Here is a 24,082-nt window from a genome sequence, read left to right on the forward strand (position 1 = left end):
ATACTGCGGAAGATGATTTAACTTTGCCATCTCCTAACCAATCTCCTTTCCTTAACTCCCAATATATATACTATCTATATATTATTTTAGTTTTTCTATTATATGGGTATATTTTATATGACATATATCTCCATATGAATAATCATTTATATAGAGAGATAAATATCTCTATCTCTATGGAAATAATGTTCAATGTTGACTCAAATAGCTTACTAAGATCATACTTCTTTCCTTGGACACCTTGCTGGGATTTTTTCAGAATTTAAAGATTATATTTTCTCCCCATTTGCCTTCTTTTCTGTGTACCTATTTTTTCTAAGTTAAACCCCTCAACAGCTTCTCAATGACTTTTCACAGAGCAGTGTCATTTTCCCATGAACCATCTCTTTGGAAGCCATCTCACAGCCCTGCTTGTATCTGCCACGTAGTTGCCATCCTGAGACTTTCCTTCACTGTCATTCTTCACTGATGACTGTGTCAGGTCATAAGTGCTCCCCTCAATGCGTTTCCCAGTTCCTGGGCCCCATGTTTTATTTTTCCTTGGTTTACTTCTTTATTTTGATGGAGCACATCTTGCAAAACTTTGCTGAGAAAAGGTACTCCATATAGTAATTTTTTAAGACTATGAGTGTCTGAAATTGCTATTATTCTGCCTTTTTATTTGACTGATGGTTTGCATTCGGAATTTTTAAAACGCAAAAATTGTCTTTTCTCTAGTTTTTTTTTTTTTTTTTTTTTGAGACAGGGTCTTGCTCTGTCACCCAGGCTGGAGTGTAGTGGTGTGATCACAGCTTACTGCAGCTTCAACCACCCGGTCTCAAGCCATCTTCCCAAACTCAGCATCCTGAGTAGCTAGGACTACAGGTGCACACCATCACACCCCGATAATTTCTGTATTTTATTTTCTTCTTTGAGATGGAGTTTCGTTCTTATTGCCCAGGCTGCAGTGCAATGGCATGATCCTGGCTCACCACAACCTCCGCCTCCTGAGTTCAAGTGATTCTCCTGCCTCAGCCTCCTGAGTAGCTGGGATCATAGGTGCACACCACCACACCCAGCTAATTTTTTATTTTTTAGTAGAGATGGGGTTTCTCCATGTTGGTCAGGCTGGTCTCGAACTCCAGACCTCAGGTGATCTGCCCACCTTGCTCTCCCAAAGTGTCAGGATTACAGGCGTGAACCACCATGCCCGGCCTGTTGTTTTTTTTTTTTTTTTTTTTTTTTTTGGGTAGAGATGCGGTTTTGCCATGTCGCCCAGGCTGGTCTCAAACTCTTGGATTCAAGCAATCCACCTACCTCAGCATCCCAAATTCCTGGAACTAAAGGCATGGGCCACCACGCTCCACCTTTCCTCCACATTTTTAAGAAACACACCTCTCCTAACCAATCTTCATCGTCCTCTCTTTAGCTTAGGGTTACTATTAAGAAGGCCAATAACATTTTTATTCTTTATATATAACTAATGAAACTGTTAAAGTTAGTCCAAATGTCACAAGAAACCATACAAAGAAAATGAACATCATATAAGTACTATGATCATGCAACAGAGCTGTATTTGGAAACTAATGACAAAAGCAATTATATTAGCAGCTATGACAATTTCAAATATACTACTTACACAATGTTAAAGTTTTGGTGGTATTGGTATTTCTGCACACTGCATTTCATAAACAAATTCCTATCCTAAAAAGTCACTGCAGAGTTCTTGGGCAATATGGGCATAATTGTTTGGGTCAGTTGTTGTAGGGAATAAATGAAAAACACAGAGGAAAGTGCATGGTATGTACTAAGTAAATATATTTAGTCATGTTATAAATTCATTAATACCATTCATCATGGTGCTGATACAAACAATATATGAAAACCTTATTTAAGTGATGGACTCATTAATAATCTAGACCCTTTCCATTAGATAGGAAACCACCAACTGAACACATTTAGAAGCAATATAGAAATGCAATGTCCAAACATTCTTAGGGAAAAAAAAAAAAAAAGGATATCCTTAAAATACCATAAATGAAGAACACAAAAAACTAAGGGAAATAGGGCAGTACAAAGGTGCAGGCAGCAGAAAGGTAAGGACTTACCAGAGCAGAATGAATTAGCAGCCCAATATGGCACGCTGACAAACAACAGGTACACAAGACAACACATGAAGGTGCTCATAATGTTTAAAAAATACAGTCACACTACTTCACCTGTAGATCACCACTGAATTATATCAGAAGTGCAATAAACACAGATGTGATGAAAATTTTACCTTGGCCTATAACTCAAATCAAGAAGTCAAAAAACAGACAAAGTTTCTGTGAAAGGTCTCCCTCATTACTAACATCCAAAATAAATCAATGAGTTCTCTAAGACCAAGAAACATGGGGAGAGAGTTCATTATTGTAAAAGATAAATTTATAACATAAACACTAACTTGAATTTGGTATATGAAGGCTACTAAAATTTTCTACTTCACTAAACACTAAATAAGTGACAATTACTATATGTCAGTATAGGGCTAAGCACACGAAAACACACAAAGATTAGACAAAGTGTCTGCCCTCAAGGCACTCATTGTCTAGAAAAGCATATAATAACCAATTAAAATATTATCATAAATTGCACTCCCGTGGATTTTCTCCAGTAGACATAATAAGCACCTTGAGGGCAGAGATTTGTCAGCCCTTATAGCCTCAGCACCTAGTTATTGACATACTGACTCCAGAAACATAAAAGAGAAGGTTATCTGTAGATTCATTCATTCAGTCAATATTTCCTGAGCTCCTTCTATGTATCAGCCACTGTTCCAAGCACTTAGGACAAATCACTAAACAAAGTGGAAAAAAAATGTCCCTACCCTTTGGGCTTCCACAGCAAATCAAAGGTGTACACCAATTAAAAAAAATAAAGGCACAGAAGATCAAACCCACAAAATTTTAAGGGATTCTCAGATCCATTCCTTAATATGATTTATGGACTCTATGTTAAGTACTGTTTATTTCTCTATAAATCCTGGAAAAGAATAGTGATTAAACTATTGGTTAATTTATGTAACTCTTTCCTGAGATAATTTAACAATGACTACCTCTTACTTCTACGTTTAGACAACCTAAATTGAACCCATTTCTGAAAAATAAAGTTGCAAAGAACATAACATAATCTTAAACTTTACATTGCTTGAACTTGCTTGGGCACCTCCGACTGAGTAAAGATGCAACTACTAAACATAAAGATATGGTCACAATCAAGATGAGCATTAGAGACACAGATCAGAGACTTATGTCATGAGATTAATGAATAGAGAGAATTACAGTACATTAGAACATAGAACAGTCAGGCACAGAGGCTTACTCCTGTAATCGCAGCACTTTGGGAGGTTGGGGTGGGAGGATCACTTGAGCCCAGGAGTTCCAAACCAGCCTGGGCAGTATGGTGAAACTCCATTTCTACAAAAAATTTAAAATTAACTGGGCATGGTGGCCTTTGACTATAGTCCCAGCTATTCAGGAGCCTCGAGTGGAGGTCGAGGCTGCGGTAAGCCATGATTGCGCCACTGCGGTCCAGCCTGGACAAGAGAGTGAGACTCTGTCTCAAAGGAAAAAAAAAAAAAGTAGAAAAGCCTAAAGCCATGAGCAGACTTATGGCTATATTTACCATGAATAAAAGTGTGGTTATTTGATATCTCTAATCCCTTTTTCTCAAGTAGCATGTTTCATAAACTGCAAAATCAAGTGTCAAAAAAAATAAACTGTATAAAACAAAGTAGACAACTGACAGTAAATGTTAATTACTGACAAACATTGAATTAACAAGTCCACTGTTAGGCAAAATAAACCTCATGTGAAGATACTATTTTCCAATGAAGTACCCTAATATTGGTTATGGAAAATTATATAAGCTAAACTATCTAAACTATCTTTATTCTCAAACCCAAATGTCTATGAAAGTTCCAATCCCCAGCTGAAGTCTTTATTTCATATAGATTATTTGGCAGCTGAACAAGTATTAGCCAACATGCAAGTGACAGCTTATTGAAAAGACGCATATTCATGTTTGCAATACAACTTAAAAAGACATTGTGAGTCAATGTGCACAGTAGAGAAAGTCAGGAAATAAAAAACATAAGAGGAAAATGTTTAAAAGCAAACCAAGCTAAGAAAAGCCAGAGTAGAAAGATGAAGAAATAATGCTCTAACTGCTGAAATCTTAGAGAACTCAGAGTCCTTTGTATCTCTTACCACTTCCAACCCTAAATTGGTTATTTATGTTCAGATTATAGACTAGACACATACTACTCAAGAGAGTATACGTCAGACCAATCTCTCTAACCTCCCTAACAAGAGTTGTTAGGAGACAAAAAGAACTTAATAAATATTTTTGAGAAAACAATTACACTATATATTTATTTCAATATTAAAATAGAAAGTGACCTTCATAATGGTATTCTAAAGTATTTTACTATGTAGCTCTCTCTCAGTAGGAACTGCTGGCCTTCATTTACTTTAGAAGCAAAGCATATACGCTTTCCAAATGAAAATTCCTGTATCTATTGCCTTAAGTAAATTTTTAAAAAAAGACCCAATTTTCAAAGCCTTCCTCACTGCTCTCAAAAGTCAATGCTTTTCTGAGAGAAGCAATATTAAAGTATTCCAACTTTAAAATCTTCAGACTTGACCAGGTGAGCAAATCTAACACCATCATGGTGGTGAATATATAATGCATCATGACAATGTCACAAATTATATGAGAATGTTTCCATCTACTATGATTACAGAGAAGGAAAAATGTAATTCAAGAAGAATCACCAACTGCTAAGAATCATAATGAAGATGATGAAGAGGATAACAAATAATATCTCTGACAGAAGTCAATCTTGAATTGTTCCGCCTTTGATTCTTTGAGTATATCCTGGAACATATTTTCAATGAATTTGGAAAAATAAAACATATACTATTGCAGAAAAAGCATGGGATCTACAGTTAAAAAGCGCTGGTTGTGTCCTAATCATACCACTATTACTAAGAATACATTAAACAAGTCCCTTGCCAATATGAGCGCCTCTTTCCATTTCTGCCAGTAATAACACTCTAAAAATATCACAACTCCATATATACAAATAATATTTACTTTATAAAATAATAGATATTTGGAACATTTTTAAATAAAGGGAAAGGAACTTCCACTTCTGGCCAAGATGGAGTAACAGGAAACAGATTTGCAGTCCGGCCCAAAACAACCAAAAACAAACAAAAAGACAAAATGTATAAACAACGGTTTTCATGCCACTGGGCATCATGCAATGAAGGACTGAGAGATGGGAGACAAGCAACGTGAGCCCTGTGATCCTATGATTACCCCAGCTTATTGCCTTAAGAGAGTTCCTAGGTGAAGCTACATGGAGAACAAAGTGAGCAGCCCAGCAGTTTCCCTGAGTTCAGGAGACAAAACTGAGAGTCTCAGGAAACCAGGGCAGCTAGAATTCAATGGACAGAGAGAAGGGAGCTGCAAAGATCAAAGTTCTTCAGAGGATCTCCCTCAAGTATTCAGCAGAATACCAATCAGTACATGGCTGTAAAGAAACTACTCGAGCTGGGGGGAAAACATCTAAAGGACCAGAAACGGTGCCTGCTCCCAACAGCCTAAATGGAAAACCTCATAATTCACAGGGCATTGGATATTCTGGAAGGTTTGGCTTCAGTAATAGGGAGTAATTCGTCTTAGAGCACTGCTCCAAATCCACCTAACAAGTCATAAAAGACCAGGAAAAAAAAGAAACTGTTTCCACATGACATAACTGCATCCCATAACAAAGCTCAAGATTTTTAAGAACACAAAAGTGTCCAGTATCCAAACAGGCAAAATTCAAACATCTCCCATCTATTCTAAGATTATCAAACATGCAAAGAGGCAGGAAAGCACAGTCCACAAGGAGGAGAATAATTAATTTAAACCAACCCAGAACTGACAGAGCTATCAAAATTATCAGTGAAGGGTGTTAAAACATTTATTATAACTGCAATCCATGTATTCAAAGCAGTTAGGTAGAGACAAGGAAAAAAAATTTTAAGACCCAAATCAAAATTCTGGGGACAGGTGGGGCGCGGTGGCTCACGCCTGTAATCCCAGCACTTTGGGAGGCCGAGGCGGGCGGATCACGAGGTCAGGAGATCCAGACCATCCTGGCTAACACAGTGAAACCCCGTCTCTACTAAAAGTACAAAAAATTAGCCGGGCGAGATGGCGGGCGCCTGTAGTCCCAGCTACTCGGGAGGCTGAGGCAGGAGAATGGCGTGAACCCCGGGGGGGCGGAGCCTGCAGTGAGCCGAGATCGCGCTACTGCACTCCAGCCTGGGCGACAGCGAGACTCTGTCTCAAAAAAAAAATAAAAAATTCTGGGGACACATATAACAATGTCTGTGATTAAAAGTGCATTGGATGACAGCTGGGCATGGTCACTCATGCCTGCAATCCCAGCACTTTGGGGGGCCAAACAGGGAAAATTGCTGCAGCCTGGGGGTTCAAGACCAACCTAGGCAACATAGCGAGACACTGTCTCTATAAAAAAAAATAATAAATTTTTAAAGTGCACTGGATGGGACCAATGGCATATTACACATTGCTGAAAAAAGACTAATAAACTTGAAGACGTTGCAATAGAAACTATCTCAATCAAAACACAGAAAGGAAAAATAATCCCAAAATAAAAGAGCACCATGATAGGTGAAACAACTTCAATCAGCCTAATGTACATGTAATTTCAGTCCCTTAGAAAGAGGAGACAGGAAAGGGCAGAATGAATATTTGAAGAAATAATTATTGAAAATTTTTCAAAATTAATAAACTCAATGAACTCCAACCACAGGAAACATGAAGAACACTACACTGAAGAACCACATAATCAAACTGCTCAAAACCGTGATAAATAGAAAATCTTAAAAGCAACAAGATTAATAGAGTAATGTTACAGTCAGAGGAACAAAGATAAGAATGCCATCAGATCTTGTTAGAACTAATGCAAACAAGAAGACAACAGAATATCATCTTCAAAGCATTAAAAGATATAAAAAGTCAACCTGGAATTCTATACCAGAAAAAAAAAAGCTTTCAAAAACAAAGACAAACAAAGACGTTTTCAAATGTACAAAAACTTGAAGAGCAGATCCTCACTAAAAGAAAGATGAGCATGCAGGGCTTAAAACCTAGATGACAGCTTGATAGGTACAGTAAAACAACATGGCACATGTGTATCCATGTAGCAAACCTGCATGTTCAGCACATGGATCCCAGAACTTAAATAGATACATACATACATACATATATACATACATACATACATACAAAGAAAGCTTAAAGCAAGTCCTTTTGTTAGAAGAAGAATTTTACCAGATAGAAATCTTGATCTACACAAAGGAATGTAGAACACCAAAAAAAAGGTAACTACATGGGTAAATATGTATTTTTTCTTATTTCAGTCTCTTTAAAATATAATTACTATTAAACACAAATCACAAGAATAGTCTGTGAGGTTTATAACATATATAAAAGTAAAATGCAGGACAACAGTAGCATAAAGACCAGGAGATGAGAAATGCTAATATAATATTATAAGGTTTAACATTTATATTAAATGTTAAATAGTATAATACCACTTGAATGTACACTGTGATAACTGAAAGACATAGACTACAGACTCTAAAAAAACTACTAAAATAATAAAATTAAAAATTAGCTTATAAGCCATAAACGAGATAAAATGGAATCATAAAAAAAATCTTTTTAGTCTAAAAGACAGCAGAAAAAGAACAAAAAATAAATGCAACAAAGAGAAAAATAAGGTAGTAGGATAACAGATTCAAACCTAACCATATCAACAATCACATTAAATGTAAATGGCTTATGCATCTCAAGTAAAAAGCAGGTCAGATTAGATTAAAAAATAAGACCCACTATATGATGCCCACAAGAAACACATCTTAAATATAAAGAGCCAAATAGGTAAAAAGTAAAAGGATGAGAAAAGATTATATTATGGTAACAGTAGCCAAAAATGTTGAAATTACTGTATTATTATAAACAAAGTAAATTTCAAAGCAAAGAATATTACCAAGGATAAAGAAGGTCATTTCATAATGCCGAGAGTCAAATAATCAAGAAGAAATAAAAATTCCAAAGGTTTATGCACCTAATAAGAGAGCTTCAAAATACATGAAGCAAAAACTGGGATAGAAATGCAAGACGGAATAAACAAACCCATAATTATAGCTGCAGATTCAATACTCTTATTTAATTGATAAAGGCAAGCAGGCAGAAAAATCAGCAAGCATATACTAAACTTGAACACAGGCAACTTGATCTGACTGACAGTTATAAAATATTCCACCCAACAACAGCAGCATACACATTCTTCTGAAGTACACACAGTATATTTACCAAGACAGACTATATTTGGGGCCATAAAACAAGTCTCAATAAATTCAAAAGGATTCATATTGTATAGCACGGAGACTAACTATAGTTATATAACTATAGTTATACACTATACTATATATAGTCTAAGTAACAACGTATTATATACTTAAAAATTGCTGAGGGAGTAATTTTAAGTGTTCTCAACACACACATAAAATAATACATATATGAGGTCACAGATATGTTAATTAGCTTGATTTAGCCATTCCACAATCTACACATGTATCAAAACATCATGTTGTACACTATAAATGTATGCAATTTTATTGGCCCATATATAAACACAATCAATTAAACAAATGCCAAAGGATTCAAACCACACAAAATATAGTATCTGACCATAAAAGGAAAACCAGTAACAGACAGATCCTAGAAAAATCCACAAGTGTTTGGAAATTATATTAACTCATTACTAAATTATCCATGGGTAAAAGAAAAAAATCAAAAGGAAAATTAAAAGTACAATATGGCAAAGTGTGTGTAATGCCACTAAAAAATACTTAGGGGAAAATTTGTAGCATTGAATGCCTATATTAGAAAAGGAGAAAGATTTTAAATCAATGATCTCAGCTTTTACCTTAAACTAAAAAGAGCATAGAAAAAATAAATAACAATCAAATCAAAAATCAATGAAATAGAAAAATAATAGAAATCAATGAATAGAAAGCTGGTTCTTTGAAAAGATCCATAAAATTGCTAAACTACAAGACAGACTGATCAAGAAAAATGGAAAAAACATAAATTATGAATAACAGAAATGAAAGAGTGAATATAATTTCAAATCCTACAAATATTATAGTAAAAGGAAAATAAAAGATTACACACAACTTTTTGCTGATAAATTTGACACAAATGATCAAAGTTCACCCAAGTAGACATCTATCTATAATACTTTTAAATCCGTAGTTAAAAACCTTCCCATAAAGAAAACTCCTGGGCTTTCACTGGTGAATTAGATCAACCAAATATGGAAGAATTATCAACCTATGTTCACCTGTCCAGAAAATACATGGAAAGATGCTACTTCCTAATTCATTCTGTGAGGCCAGCATTATCCTATCAGCAAAACTGGACAAAGGCATTAATAAAAATGAAAACTAAAGACCAAACTTCCTCATGAACATACACATGAACACCCTTAACGAAATTTTAGCAAATTGTACCTAACAAACTATAAAATTGGTAATTCAAAATGTGGTCTATATTGCAAGGTTGTTTTAAAATTCAAAAGTCAATATACCTTGTCTTATTAAGAAAATAAAAGACAAAAATCAAATAATCATTTCGATAGATGCAGAAAAAACATCTGAATAAAATCTAACATCTATTCATAATTTTAAAAATCTCGACAAACTAAGAATAGAATGGAACTTTTTCAACCTGATAAAGAACATCGAAGAAGGCCGGGCGTGGCGGCTCACGCCTGTAATCCCAGCACTGTGGGAGGATCACGAGGTGAGGAGCTCGAGACCATCCTGGCTAACACGGTGAAACCCCGTCTCTACTAAAAATACAAAAAATTAGCCGGGCGTGGTGCGAGCGCCTATAGTCCCAGCTACTCGGGAGGCTGAGGCAGGAGAATGGCGTGAACCCGGCAGGCGGAGCTTGCAGTGAGCTGAGATCGCGCCACTGCACTCCAGCCTGGGCGACAGCAAGACTCCGTCTCAAAAAAAAAAAAAAAAAAAAAAAAAAACTTTATTCTAAGGCAACTCAAGGTAAAAAAAAAAACAAAAAAAAAAACCAAATTCTTACTAAGGTAAGAAAAATTGGACAAAAGATATAAATCAGCATTTTGCCAAAATGGACATATGGATGACAAAAAAAAAAAAAAAAAACAGCACACTGAATCCAAAAAAATGGAGGAGGATGTAAATAAAGAGCAGAATTTAAGGAAGTGGGGAAAAATATGCACTAGAAAGGATAAAGTCAAATTGAGGTCATTAAAATGACTAATAAGATTGATAAACCCCTGGTAAGACTGATGAAGCAAAAAGAGGGAAGACCTAAATTATTAAAATCAGGAATAAAAATAAGGACATATTACAGATACCAGAGAGATTAAAAGACATATTATAATCTCAAATGTCAATATATTTGAAAATTTGAATCAGAGAAACTCCTAAATATGTACTACTTAACAAAACTGACACCAAAGAAACAAAATCTGAAAAGTCAAACAATGAGATAAGTTGAACCTAGAATTAAAAACTGCCTACAAAGAAAACTCTAGATCTAAATCCAGCAAATTTAAATCTAGAGTTTGAATTTATGAAAGAAATGTTGCCAATCTTATGCAAACTCTTCATGAAAATAGAAAAAAAAAAGAAAATATTCCACAACTCAGTTTTTGTAACCTGAATAATCTGAAAGCTTCTAAGGACATCAGAAAAAAAAAGTTTTCCTAAATAAAGAAAAATTAAATCGAATACAATAATTTATAAGAAAATAATTCATCACAACAAAATTGGTGCTATTCTAGGATGCAAGATTGGGTTTATGTTCTAAATTTGCCACATTAATAGAGGAAAATTAAAAGTTATACAGTCATCTCAATCAATATAGAAAAGGTATGATAAAATCCGAATACACTGATGATAAACATTAGCAAGGAAGGAATAAAAGGTAGCTAGTTTCTTAACATCTACAAAAGCATAGAAGAAATATCATAATTATGAAAGGTTTAAAAGTTTTCCCTTTGAAACTGGGAAAAGGTTATCTCATATGATTACCCTGACATTCAAAGGAATCCCCAGATAAATTATTTTAGTTAATAGGTGAATTCAGCAAGATTGCTTGATACAATACTAGTATACAAAAATCAACTGCATTTCTATACTGGGGCACAGAAATGAAAAATAGTTAAACACTACCAGTTAAGAAAATTTTTTAAATCCAATATCCAAATCCAATATTTAGATATATGTGTTATGTATCTAAACCATATATAAAACCTCTACACATAAAACCATGAGTTATGATAACACCTAAATAAATGCAGACATATCAAGTTGATGTATAATGAGTAAATCCCATAAAGATATTAATTATCTCCGAACTTATCTAAATTCAATATAACTGCAACTAAAATCACAACAGGTTTTTGAGGCAATTGAGAAACTGATTCTAAAATTTATATTGAAATTCAAAGGGACAAAAAAAGCCAAGACACACTTTAAAAAGAATAAGGTGGTAAGATTTCATCTACTGAATATCAAGTCTCATTAAGAGCAACAGTAATTAAGACACAAGGCTAGACAAACCAATCAATGGAATCAAACAGCCCAGAAACATACTATCATCTATAAAGAAATTTTATTGGCCAGATGCAATGGCTGATGCCTGTAATTCCAGCACTTTGGGAGGCCAAAGTGGGTGAATTGCCTGAGCTCAGGAGTTCAAGACCAGCCTAAGCAGAATGGCAAAACCCCATCTCTACTAAAAATAGAAAAAATTAGTCAGGATGGTGGTGTGCACCTATAGTCCCACTTGCTCAGGAGGCAGAGGTGGGAGGATTGCTTGAGCCTGGCAGGTGGAGGCTGCAGTGAGTTGTGATTGTGCCACTGCACCCCAGTGTGGGTCTCCTAATAGAAAAATATGTAAGAGTTGAATATTTACTTCACAAAAGAAGATATAGAAATGAGTAATCAACATATAAAATGTGTTTGAACAGTAGTAAAGGAATGCAAATTAAAGACGAGAGACTATTATACACATATCAAAATGGCTAAAGTGAAAAAGATGGAAAATATTAGGTGTTGGCTAGGGTACCTCATCAGTTGTATATAAGAGTTCTCATTGCTCCATATCCTAGGTAACACTTAATATTTTCTCCTTTTCACTTTAGCCATTGTGATGAATGTACATCAGTCTCACATTTAGGAAAACACTTTAACATTACCTACCAAAGCTGAAGATATTCAGAAATTTCCAATTTCAGTTATATGCAAAACAGAAATGCTTATAATATACACTAAGTTTAAAATACAAGGATGCTCATAGCAGAATCATTTATGAACACCAAATACTGGACACAATCCAAATGTCTAATGACCAAAAAAAGAGAATCAACTGTGATCTATTCATTCAACAGAATACTACACAGCAATGAAAATGAACAAACTATAGTCAAATGCAACAACACTGATAAATGTCACAAAAGACAAGCACAAAAGAATATATATTGTTTAATTGACTAAATTTATATAAAACTCAAAAGATAGGCAAAATTAAACAATAGAGTTTAGAAATTTAAACTTAGGTGGTGTAACTGTAAAAGAAAGAAAAGAAGTGGCTTCACAAAAGTCTAGATGGTGATTACCTCTAGGAGGGAAAGGTATAATGACTGGGAAGGAACAAGCAGGATGCTTCTGAAGTGCTGGCAATACTCTAATCCTTGCCAAGGACATAGTTACAAGGGTGTTCTGCTTCTAAAAATCACTGTACATTTGTTTTGTGCATGTTTCTGTTTGTATATTATATTTCACACATGCAAGCATAAAAAAGTTATCTAACCAAAACTATTATAAAACTTTTATATAGCTTAATATAAACTATTACATAATGAACCTATAACTTTAATTAGAGGTCAGGGAAATAAGAAGAGTGACCGTGTGGGGTTGGAAATGATGGAAGGAAATGGCATAGAAAGTGTGGGAGTTTATCTTCCATAATGAGAACCATCTGACAGTGCCTAACGCTGAAAATCAAGCACACCATTTAAGGATGTTGAAGTAAGTCTCAAATCAGCTAAGAGAGATAAAAGTACTTGTCCTGTGGAAGAGGAAAACTACAGATATAAAGCTGGGGGTCTATTGTTTAACAAACCTTGTAAAACTACTGTTTGACTCTCAAACTTAAAAAAAAGTAGGGAGAAAAATGCCAGTATGCCACCATTCATAAGCAGAACCTGCATCAACCCATCTGTTGCTTACTTCTTTACTTTTCTCTATCACATTCTGTGAACAGTCAGTATTAACTCTGTCTAAAGGAAAGTTCTCTAAGTAGACATAACTCCCCAACTCTCTTGATTAGCTCATTTGTCAGTCTTAATAGGAATATAAAAGATATATGCGGATACATCTAAGTATACTAATTAATTATACTCAGGAATATGTAGGAATTATTAGTAAAGGAAGAGAAACTCAACCTTTCTTCTACCTCCTAATGAAAAACAAAGCCATAGGTGAAAGTTAAGGTATATAATGACTTAAATAAAAAGATAAAAAGAATAGCTTAACAAGGATTTCCATTTATGAATCACAACACATGAACTATGGGAAAATGGCAGGAGATTAGTTATATGATGGAACTATGAACTTCAGCATTTCTAAATGTAGTTTAAAATAGGTATAACTGTTAAACTCAAGAAACACACAATTAAAACACTACTGTTGTCAAGTTAAGGTGCCCCTAATGCATAAAAATTAGGCCAAAGACAGTATAATAAAATTATTTGAAATATGCTCATTTATCACTTTCTAAATAAATCTGATTTATTCTTAACTGACATCTTAATTATCCACATTTACATCTGGAATATAACAACTTTTCTCTCTTTTAACAATCCAAGACAAACAAATATTATGATTATACATTAGCTATGCCTCCTCAGTTTCTAGAGCTGAAATGTCATGTCAATTACTTAATAAGATTTAATTTTACCTTGTTTAATCTGTCCTTGCACAATATTACTGGAAGTTGGAGGGGAACCCCTTGCCTTAGAAAGGTCTGGGGTGCTTGGTCTAGGTGGCCTTAAAAAAGAAGAAAAAAATACAAGATATATTTTGACACTGTCATATTTCCAGAACTATTTAAAATAAAAAATTTTCTACTTCTAAACGAATCACAAAAGAAACATACATAGAACATATTTCAATTTACCACTCCAGAAAGATTTTTTTTTTGGTTTGGACCTATTAACGTTTTCCATTTCAAATGAGTAAATGATTAGCAAGTAAAAATCTGACATGTACAATTTGTGCTTTACACTAGTTTAAAAAATATTTTCTAACATCATACTTAACCCTTTGTTCTTCAATATTCAGATGCTGAGATTTCAGCCTACTCCACAGCATTAATCCAAGTGAATTCATAGAAAGATAGATTAAAAACATTCAACCCAAAAACCTAAAAACGGTCTTTAGGCATTAAGAAATCTTGGACTATAGAGGCAGACTGTCTCAGTTGTGAATTCTGACACTACCACTTACTAGCTATGTTACCTTGGGCACGTTACATCATCTCTCTGTGTCTCAGTTTTGTTCTCTGTAATACAGGGATAATAAAAGTACATACCTTATAGGGTTAAGGGAACTAACAAATTAGTTTTTGTAAAGTACTTACAACAGAGACTGACAAAAAGTAATGCTATATAGTATTTGTTAGAATTGTTTTTAATTCTTCATATGGTAAACGCTCAATAGAGTATAATAAAAAGTTGCCTCCATAAAAAGACAAATTGAGGCTAAGTATTCTGGAAATATTAAAATAGTATTCTCCTGCATTTTAAATAGCTTTTTCTTTCTCTGTTGAAAAATTCTGACTATACTTCTCACAAAATTCTGAAGCCAAATCTCTGAACATGTCAATAATTACATATAAGTTACAATGAGAAGAAGCATTTAACCAAATATACATTTTTTTTTTCAGACAGAGTCTTACTCTGTTGCTTAGGCTGGAGTACAGTGGCACAATCGTGGCTCACTGCAGCCACGAACTTCCAGGCTCAACTTCCAGACCCTCCCACCTCAGCCCCCCAAGTAGCTGGGACTACATGCATGTAGCCACCATGCCCAGCTAATTATTTTTATTTTTATTTTTGCAGAAGCAGGGTCTCACTATGTTGCTCAGGCTGGTCTCAAACTCCTGGCTTCAAGTGGTCCTCCTGCCTCAGCCTCCCAAAGTGCTGGGATTACAAGTGTCAGCCACCATGCCCAGCCTCAAATATATATTTTGAATTGAATATTAGGGCAAACTTCAAGTACATACACAATTTTATAATTATATTTACAAGAGCTAGTCTATACGACCAACTCCCTCATTCCAAATTTTTAAAGAATAACACCTAAGTATGCCAATGTATATATAAAATTGTTTAATTTTATTATGTTTTAACCGGGCATTTTGAAACTGGTGTTTTAAAATGTAAAAGGGAAACAACTGAGATGACACTAAAATAATAAAATTGTGTAGAGCCAAAAAAGAGTAATCAACAATGAAAAAATAAAACAGGTTTCTTTTTTTGAAACTTAAGAATAAAATCGAACTATCATGGTCACACCTGGTAGGACCCTTCTTCATATGATCACCAATAAAAGTTGCATTGGTCATACTCATTAAAGTATTTGCCAAAGAAATGATAGACAGGAGATGCTGTGTGGTGACGGCACGGGACACTCCATAAGTTCCCTTTCCTACTCCCTCAGTCGCTGGCAGCTTCCTTCCTACTTCTGTTTTCCCGTGTGACAGTTTACAAGCAGGCTGATTATAACCTGGCAGCATCAGTGACATATGGCCTCCTCTTGACAAGAGGCCAAACGATACTGTGCAGTGGGGTTTCAGCATTCCAAGGCGATCCAGGCAAACTTCATCCAGTACTTCATTCAAACCCCAGGCGTGAAGGCAGGACATAAACAGCTTTGCAGTGTCCATAGTTAAATTATATTCTAATAGGGTCAATGGCTTTGATTTGCTGGACCGATATTCAGGATCACTTTCTTCCCTTCTCTGCCTCATTATCTCCTCATCCTCCTCTTCATCATCAAGGAGGTGTTCCTTGATGTTCTCTTTGATCGTTTCTTTCACTTGTTGGAAGAGAACTGCTGCTCGTTTTCCAGTTAAAAAAGAGCCCCCTTTGTCTGAACTGCCAGATGCTTTTTGCAAATTCTCTGGGGAAATAAGCGCAGTATTCGGCCTAGAGGCTTCTTCAGTCAGGAGTTGAATAATCAACGCTTCCACATCAAAGAATAGCACATGTATGTCCGGGTCTGTTAGGTTTGTCTTTATTGCTTGAACCATCAGGGAGTTATGAGAATATTTAGGTAAATTTCCCTGTAATAAATATTTTTAAAAGATAGTTATAATTAAAAGTGCTTAATTTCATATATTCATTAATAAACAATAAATAATCAGAGGAATTAACATGCTTATTAAGCTGTCCTTCTAGGAACCTATATCATGAAAAGTAACATACTAACTTTGCCAATCAGCAGCATGTAAAAGATATCACCTTACACAATTAGAAGAACTTTATGCTAAAACAATCACAAAATTGCCAATTAGTTTAAAAACCAAGAAAATAATAGTTTATTATTGAAGCAAGGAGTCTTTTTACTCACAGTAATGATTAAAATTTGTTTCAATAATTTATGAGCAAATCCCGTCTCTGAAAATAAACTACTGTTCCACCTGATGGAATAATCCGTTTATCGTGGCTCCTGATCCTTTAAGGTGCTACAACCATCATATCCCTCCTTTTTCCATTTTACCTTCAATCTCTCCCTATTCAAAGATTCCATTCCCTGAATAAAGAACATATTAGAGTCTACTTAGATCCTTTAAAAAATGCTATCTTTTGACCATGCTTCCTTTTCTATTTCTCTCCTCTTCTAGCCAAATTTCTGTCCCTTTTAGCAAAATTTACTGAAAGTAGTAGACTAATCCAATGAAAATTCTCAGTCCCTCTCTTCCTTAATGTCTTTGCAGTATATGACATTGTTATTTTTTCCTGAGATAGAAAGAAAAAGAAACAAAGAAAGAACTAAAAGAAAGAATAAGAAGCCACCTCTCCAGCATCCTGGAGAGTAATAAAGACTTACCTGGAGAGTACCTCCTGGTAAGTCTTCTACCTCTGTCAATCTCTCCCTCTCAGGCAGCTGCCCTGATAACTCATTCTTCCCCCCACATGGGAACTATCACCTATATGTAGATCGTTCTCTAATTTCCATCATCAGCCAGACCAGTCTCCTAAAGGAGTTTCAATCCTGTATCTCCAATGGCTTGTACTGGGATATCCCACAGTACCTACCTCACATTTTAACGTTCTCATCTCCACCCCTCACTAAACCTGCTGGGCCTCCTGATTCATCAGTTGGAAATCATTCTGTTTTCTTCCTATCCCACTGTCACGACAGAAATTCAGACCACTTATCTTTGCTCCTCAAGACAGGTTTCACTGTCCCTGGTCTCTTACTCCAACACATGTGACCACTACAGAACCACAGACTTCTTTCTGAGGCAAAAATCTAATCATGTCACTCCACCAAAAAATTTCCATTATCATGAATTATTAAGAAAAACAGACAATACAAAATTCTTAAAAACTAAATCAAAATATAGGTGAATATCTATCTGATCTTGAGATGAGAATGGACTTTCTAAACATACTTAAAAGTTCACTACGATAAAAAACATGTTAAATGACAACTAAAAATAGGAATAAAATGTTCCAGAAATAGGACTAACGAAGAGTTGTAATAGATACAAATATTTCTTAAAAGCAATAAGAATACTATTGCCAAAAGAAAAAAAAAGAAAAAAACTATGAAGAGCAAAGACAGTAAAAGAAACATAAAGGGTGAATACAGGGAAAACCTGCTCAAATTGGTTGTCAAGGAAATAACAGTTAAAATAACTACAAGATAAGTGTTTTATCTTATTAACTTATTAGCAAACAGTAAACACTAAAAACAGTATAGAGAAAGTCAAACTCATACACTGCAGGCGTGAATTTAAATAGTTTTAAAAGAGTAATTTGGCAAAATACCTCATAAGCCTTTATGATTGATATTGTTTGATCCAATACATTTATTTCCAGGATCCTATCTTAAACAGTCAGAAATAGAGACAAGGATTTATGTTCAAAAATGTTCAGTGAAACTGTATCCAATATTTTAAGTTGGAAACCACCTAAATATCTAACAGTAAGGAAACTAGTAAATAATTTATGCATAGCCATATAATGTAATAAATATTGCAGTATTTATAAATCATCTTTTCTGGGCACATCTAACCATGTAGAAAAATACCCATAGTCCAATTTTAAGTGAGATGAAACTATACACACATCCACATGTACATGCACACGCACGCACACACACCAGTTATGGTTCTAATTTCACGTATTTAACGCTTAAGTATATATACATATATACATACACACACACACATTATATATAAGCATGGCAAGAAAGACTGCTTATATATGTGTGTATACATGTGTATATACACCTCCTGTTGTGGTGTGGCAGAAGCATATGCAGAAATACAATATACATATATATATACACATATATACATATATATACACATATACCTGTATATATACACACACATATACACACACAAAGCACAAAACATCCTCCAAGATATACTGCTGCTTACCCTTCCAATTTCATCTCTCACCACAATCCCTGTAAGTTCTGCCGAATCAAACCACTTGTACTTTCCTGGACCAAATTGTGTGTGTGTGTGTGTATATATATATATATATATATATATATATACACACACACATATATATATGTGACTGGAAAGAAATGTGTGAAAATATTAATAGTAATTACAATCTTGTGATGGAATTATAGAACATTTTGTTTGTATTGCTATATATTTCTTAGATTGTATATGATCATATACAATTTAATTTGTTTGTATTGCTATATATTTCTTAGATTGTATATAATCATATAATCAATATATATTTTAATAATTAGAAAATAAAGCTCTAGAATAAAATGTGAACTCCTTTAGCACAATCTTCAAGGTCCATTACAGTTTGACACCAAATACCTTCCGAACTTTAACAAATAGGCCCTAGTACCAAAACTATGGCCCCTCAAATATAAATCCTTTTACTTATTCCCCTTCCCAAAATGCTCTTCCTTTACTCCACTCCAATCCCTTCTCTTCCATCGACACCCTATTATTCCACAAGTATATCAAATCATCACACTGTACACCTAGGATATACACAATTGACAATTTGTCAATTGTCCCCCAGTAAATTTGGGGGTGGGGGACATGGGAGAAAGAGACTAATTCTGCCAAGGAAGTTAGTCCACAGTGAATCCAACTCCCACAACATTTTATGTCTACTATGTATCACATATTTGTATGTCTTTGCCACATTTATATAATTTGTTGTTCTAGATATTTGCATTTTCCTATACTCTACAGGAACATTTCAAAATCAAGGACTAATCATGTCTTACTCATCTTGTCTAGTCTTCAACCTATTACAGTACCTAGCAGAATGAACAAAGACCATTATGAAAATTGTATAAAATTGGCTGGTCCAAGTGCAGTGGTGTTTGTTTAGAACTAATTGGTCACAACCAGTTGCAGAGTTCTTTGTTCCTTCTCCACTCCCACTGCTTCACTTGACTAGCCTTAAAATTTTTTTAGGAAAATTATTTTAAATTGCCAATCAGCTCTTCTGTCATAAAATTACCACAAATCCCCTTAACTGGTCTCTTTTCTGTCTTAATTTCCTCCCATCTGACCATGTTTCTTTCTAGCTTAAGAGGCTTCAACATTCTGTTGAACACAAGGATAAAATCCAGACTTACCTGCAAAGCACAAAACATCCTCCAAGATATACTGCTGCTTACCCTTCCAAGTTCATCTCTCACCACAATCCCTGTAACTTCTGCCAAATCAAACCACTTGTACTTTCCAGAACCAAGTAGTTTCAGACATTTGTATTTCTGCATATGCTTATGCCAGAATCATGCTCCCTCCTGAATCTCTCTTCTGCCACTCAAGTCATACATACTTCTACTCATCCTGCAAGAAGTATTTCAAGTGGCTTCTCTTCTGAAAATTACTTACAAATTTTTCAAGCAGATCTATCACTACTTCCTGTGGGTAAACTTCTGCTCTAAATATTTCTATACTACAGTTAAACATCCTAAAATACATAAATAATGTGATAAATTTACACTACACAATCATAAAGTTACAAATGCAGAAAAAAATCAAGACTTTCCGAATCTCATTCTCGTATTTAATTCATTCATTCCCCCAGTTGCCTAACACCTATTTATGTCTTGTGTTTGCACAGGGTATTGAGGGTACCAAGATGAGTCAGAAATGGTTTTTCTAGTCATGGAACTCAAAACAGATGATGATGTGTACCTAAGTTATTATAATGTTGGATGAATGGTGCCATAAAGAGAGATGGCAAGGCACAAGAAGGGGACGCAATGGAGAAAGTACCAGCTCCATCTCGGGTGGCTGGGAAACCCGCACGGAAGATGTAATGAGCAATGAAAGAGCACTCCTGGCAGAACGATGGCCAGATGTGAAACAGGACAAAGGCAGAAGTATCACACGATGGATACTGCTGAAACCACAAGTGCCCAAGATGAAGAATGCAAGGCATGGCTTTATCCTGCAGGCTTGGGAGCCACTAAAGCAGTATTTTTCTCAGAATCATCAGGAGTGCTTGTTAAATACAGCTTCCTGGGCCTGATATCAGACCTGAACCAGTATCTTTAGGAACGCGTCAGAATCTAATGAGCACCCCAGATTACTTTACGTAGTAAAGTTTGAGAACTGTTGTCTAAAGGCTTTAATGAGGGGAGTAACATGATCAAACTTAATTGTATAAACATTTATCTACCAGCAATGTTGGCTAAAGGGAGCAAGATCAGTAATGAATGTGAAATGGAAGGCAACTGAAACCATCCAGATGAGAGAAGATAAAAGTATGCAATAGCACTGAGCATGCAGAAAACAGGACAGACTGAAAAATGTGTACATTACCCTTTTATTTCTCATAGCACTGTGCTTTATATTTTCTTTTTCAAATGCTGAATGGGTAATGTCAGACACTATGCTTACTGCTTTTTACCTGCCAACACTAGTTTGAGTGAATACTACATAAAATTACATACAGTATTTTATCTAAAATAATATTGATATAAAATGATTATTAATAATGATAGCTACCACATACAAAGCTGTTGTTATGGCCTAGGCACCAGACTAGGTATTACGGCTGGTTATGTCACAGCAAAAGATAAAATATCATCATATATCAATATTAGGTAGACAGACCTGACACTGGGTATGAAGGAATAGCTAATAACAACATTAGGTAAAAGAAGAGCCCACCACAGTGCTTTGGCAGATGCTGCCTCTCTGGGAAAGATCTGCAAAATTCTTTTAGGATAAAGATAAAGACCATTACTACCAAAGAATATAAAATCAAACATGCTTGGTAAAGAAATTATTGAAGCAGCACGAGTGACTTGAAGAAAAGAGGCAAGAGTGGTAGCCTCAAGATAGCCCTTTAAGCTCTCTCACCTGCTGTCAACCCCACATGCCCGCTTTCAGCCCCTGCAGATCTGCGAATGTTTCTGTCCCTTCCCGGGAGGTGTGCCAGCAGACAGCCCATGTGCATGGACAGCTGAAAGGTCATCTAGTGTCTGGGACAATGATATTGGGATGCAATTGTGTGTGATTCCTCTTATCAGAGCTTCTTAGTGCACTGATTGTGTCATTATAGCAAAAACTATAGCTAACAGCAATCCACAGAAAAAGAAAGAGTTTAAAAAAAAGAAAGAAGAAAAAACAGGAACAAAAACAGATGAGAAGACAACAGGAGGAGACTAAAGAAAAGGAGAGAAAATGAGTAACCTCCAAGTCCTATAGATAAACTATAATTTCTGGTATCACCAAGTCTTGCATAACTTGTAATACCTGACAATAGATTTAACTAACCCAACAAAGTCTTGTTACAACAAAATATAGGTATGCAGCAAAGTTGGGAGGATATTTTGGCTAAATGCATGGAGATGGCAGAATTAATCACCCACATGTCTGATATTGTAATGTAGTACACTAAGCTTATCTATAGGAAAATTAAAACATCTATCAAACTCATAAGTCTCTTGGCTTAATCATAAGATATTCGTGTCTAGAGCACACTAATTCATTCAAATGAGTTTATATTCTTAACAATTTCAAATATGAGCTATCGGATCCAGAAAATTCTCTAGCAGGAAGCTTAGTATGCTTCTGCTGCTACCTTTATTAAGAACATTTGAAATGTGTGCTCACAAACTCACCTTTACATTATCATGGAAGAAGATTAAATTCAGTTTAACAAATATTTGTGGAGTGCCTTTTATGTGCAAGATGCTTGGGAGAAAATAAAGCCTCTGTCCTTATGAAGAAAGCCAACAAGGAAAGTTAAATTATAAGGCATATACAAATGAAAAGATCTCAAATTTGCTAGTAAGATTCAACGATAAATGCAAAATACATACACCTACACACACTTACTTAGAAGGGTAGTAAGATAGACATATTTGACATTTTCAATGTAAGAACCAAGTCAATTGTAACTTTAAATACAGATCTAACCATTTCAGGTTTTAAATAAGGAATCTGACTTAAAACATTACAGAAATAAAACCACAGAAAAAAATTATTGGATTGCTTCCTCATTGCTGAAAGTGAACCTGTGGCAGTTATAGGTTAAGAGTAGCAGGTAAAATTGTCAAGTGAAAACCCAAGGAAAACAACAGAACTATGATTCATGAGATTAATCTGTATTCAAGCATGGATATTTTTTGGCATATAAACACACAGACACACACACACATACATACATACACACACACACACACACACACACACACACACCCCCATACACAGTAGCCTCCAGCAACAAGAAAGCAATAACTTAGCATCTGCAGAGGAACAATGTTGATGAATCCTTGTTTATCATTATTATATATTTATAATGTTTATCATTAAATATTTTAATATATTCTAGGGTTAAATCATGTCTGATGAAATACCTGAAAGCTTTGTTTCCTAAAACCAGTATTATAATTATATTTTCAGTGTATTTCATTTTATCCTGTGACGAAGAGAAACGTAAAACAGTGGCAATAATTGTACTCCTCCACCATTCACTTCAATGATCCTGACTCAAAGCTGACTTATTTCAGAATCATTTTTTAATACTGCAGTTTTCAAGAGGATTTTAAAACACCTTATAAAATAATTTACTATTTATCTTGAATGAGCACTGAGTCCAATCTATAGGGATATCAAATGGTTCCTATTGTTAATTAAAAAGAGTTTATACCAGCAAGCACTACAGACATAGGCTGATTTTCATGCTAAAGTATAAAGCAGAAGAGTTAATAATTTAAAAAAAAATCAGAATTTCCTTTGAAAGCATAGATTAAGGATATTAAGAACAAGGCTAGGAAATATTACAAATCTAACACACACACACACATACACACACTTCTATAGATATTAATACTTTGAGTCTTGAAATGGAAAACAAAAAACACTTGACGAGTGTTAGTATGCTGTTTTACAAAATTATGTAGCCGTATTACATTGCATGTTCTAAATAATTTTAAATTTCCTAAATGTGAAAAATGGTTTATTGCCTAATAATATTTTGGCAGGAAAAATAAATTAAATATTTTATAGTTTTACTCTTGATTTAGTATCTTTATTGAATAGAAGTTTTTAAAAGAATTTCTGAAATTTTGATGCATGTTAAATGTAAAAGGGTCACTGAATAAAAACAAATTGATGTCTTGATGTAATTTTTAAATAGCTAAGGGAAAAACCTCATCATCTACTAAAA

The 24,082-nt window shown here is 34.7% G+C and overlaps 1 protein-coding gene across 5 annotated transcripts in view; it reads right to left on the bottom strand.

The window, feature by feature from the left end:
* The window catches only part of WDR7 (WD repeat domain 7), a 372,747-nt gene that overhangs the window by 253,988 nt on the left and 94,677 nt on the right, over positions 1-24,082 (bottom strand). For all 5 annotated transcript variants that reach the window (XM_003264268.4, XM_003264267.4, XM_030810359.1 and 2 more), the window contains 2 exons: positions 15,740-16,509; positions 14,122-14,210 (listed from right to left, as the gene is read on the bottom strand). In XM_003264268.4, the coding sequence (XP_003264316.2) occupies positions 14,122-14,210; positions 15,740-16,509 (859 nt within the window). The remainder of the gene's footprint in view (positions 1-14,121; positions 14,211-15,739; positions 16,510-24,082) is intronic.

The sequence above is a fragment of the Nomascus leucogenys genome, chromosome 4, assembly GCF_006542625.1.
Source record: "Nomascus leucogenys isolate Asia chromosome 4, Asia_NLE_v1, whole genome shotgun sequence".
NCBI classification, from domain to species: domain Eukaryota; kingdom Metazoa; phylum Chordata; class Mammalia; order Primates; family Hylobatidae; genus Nomascus; species Nomascus leucogenys.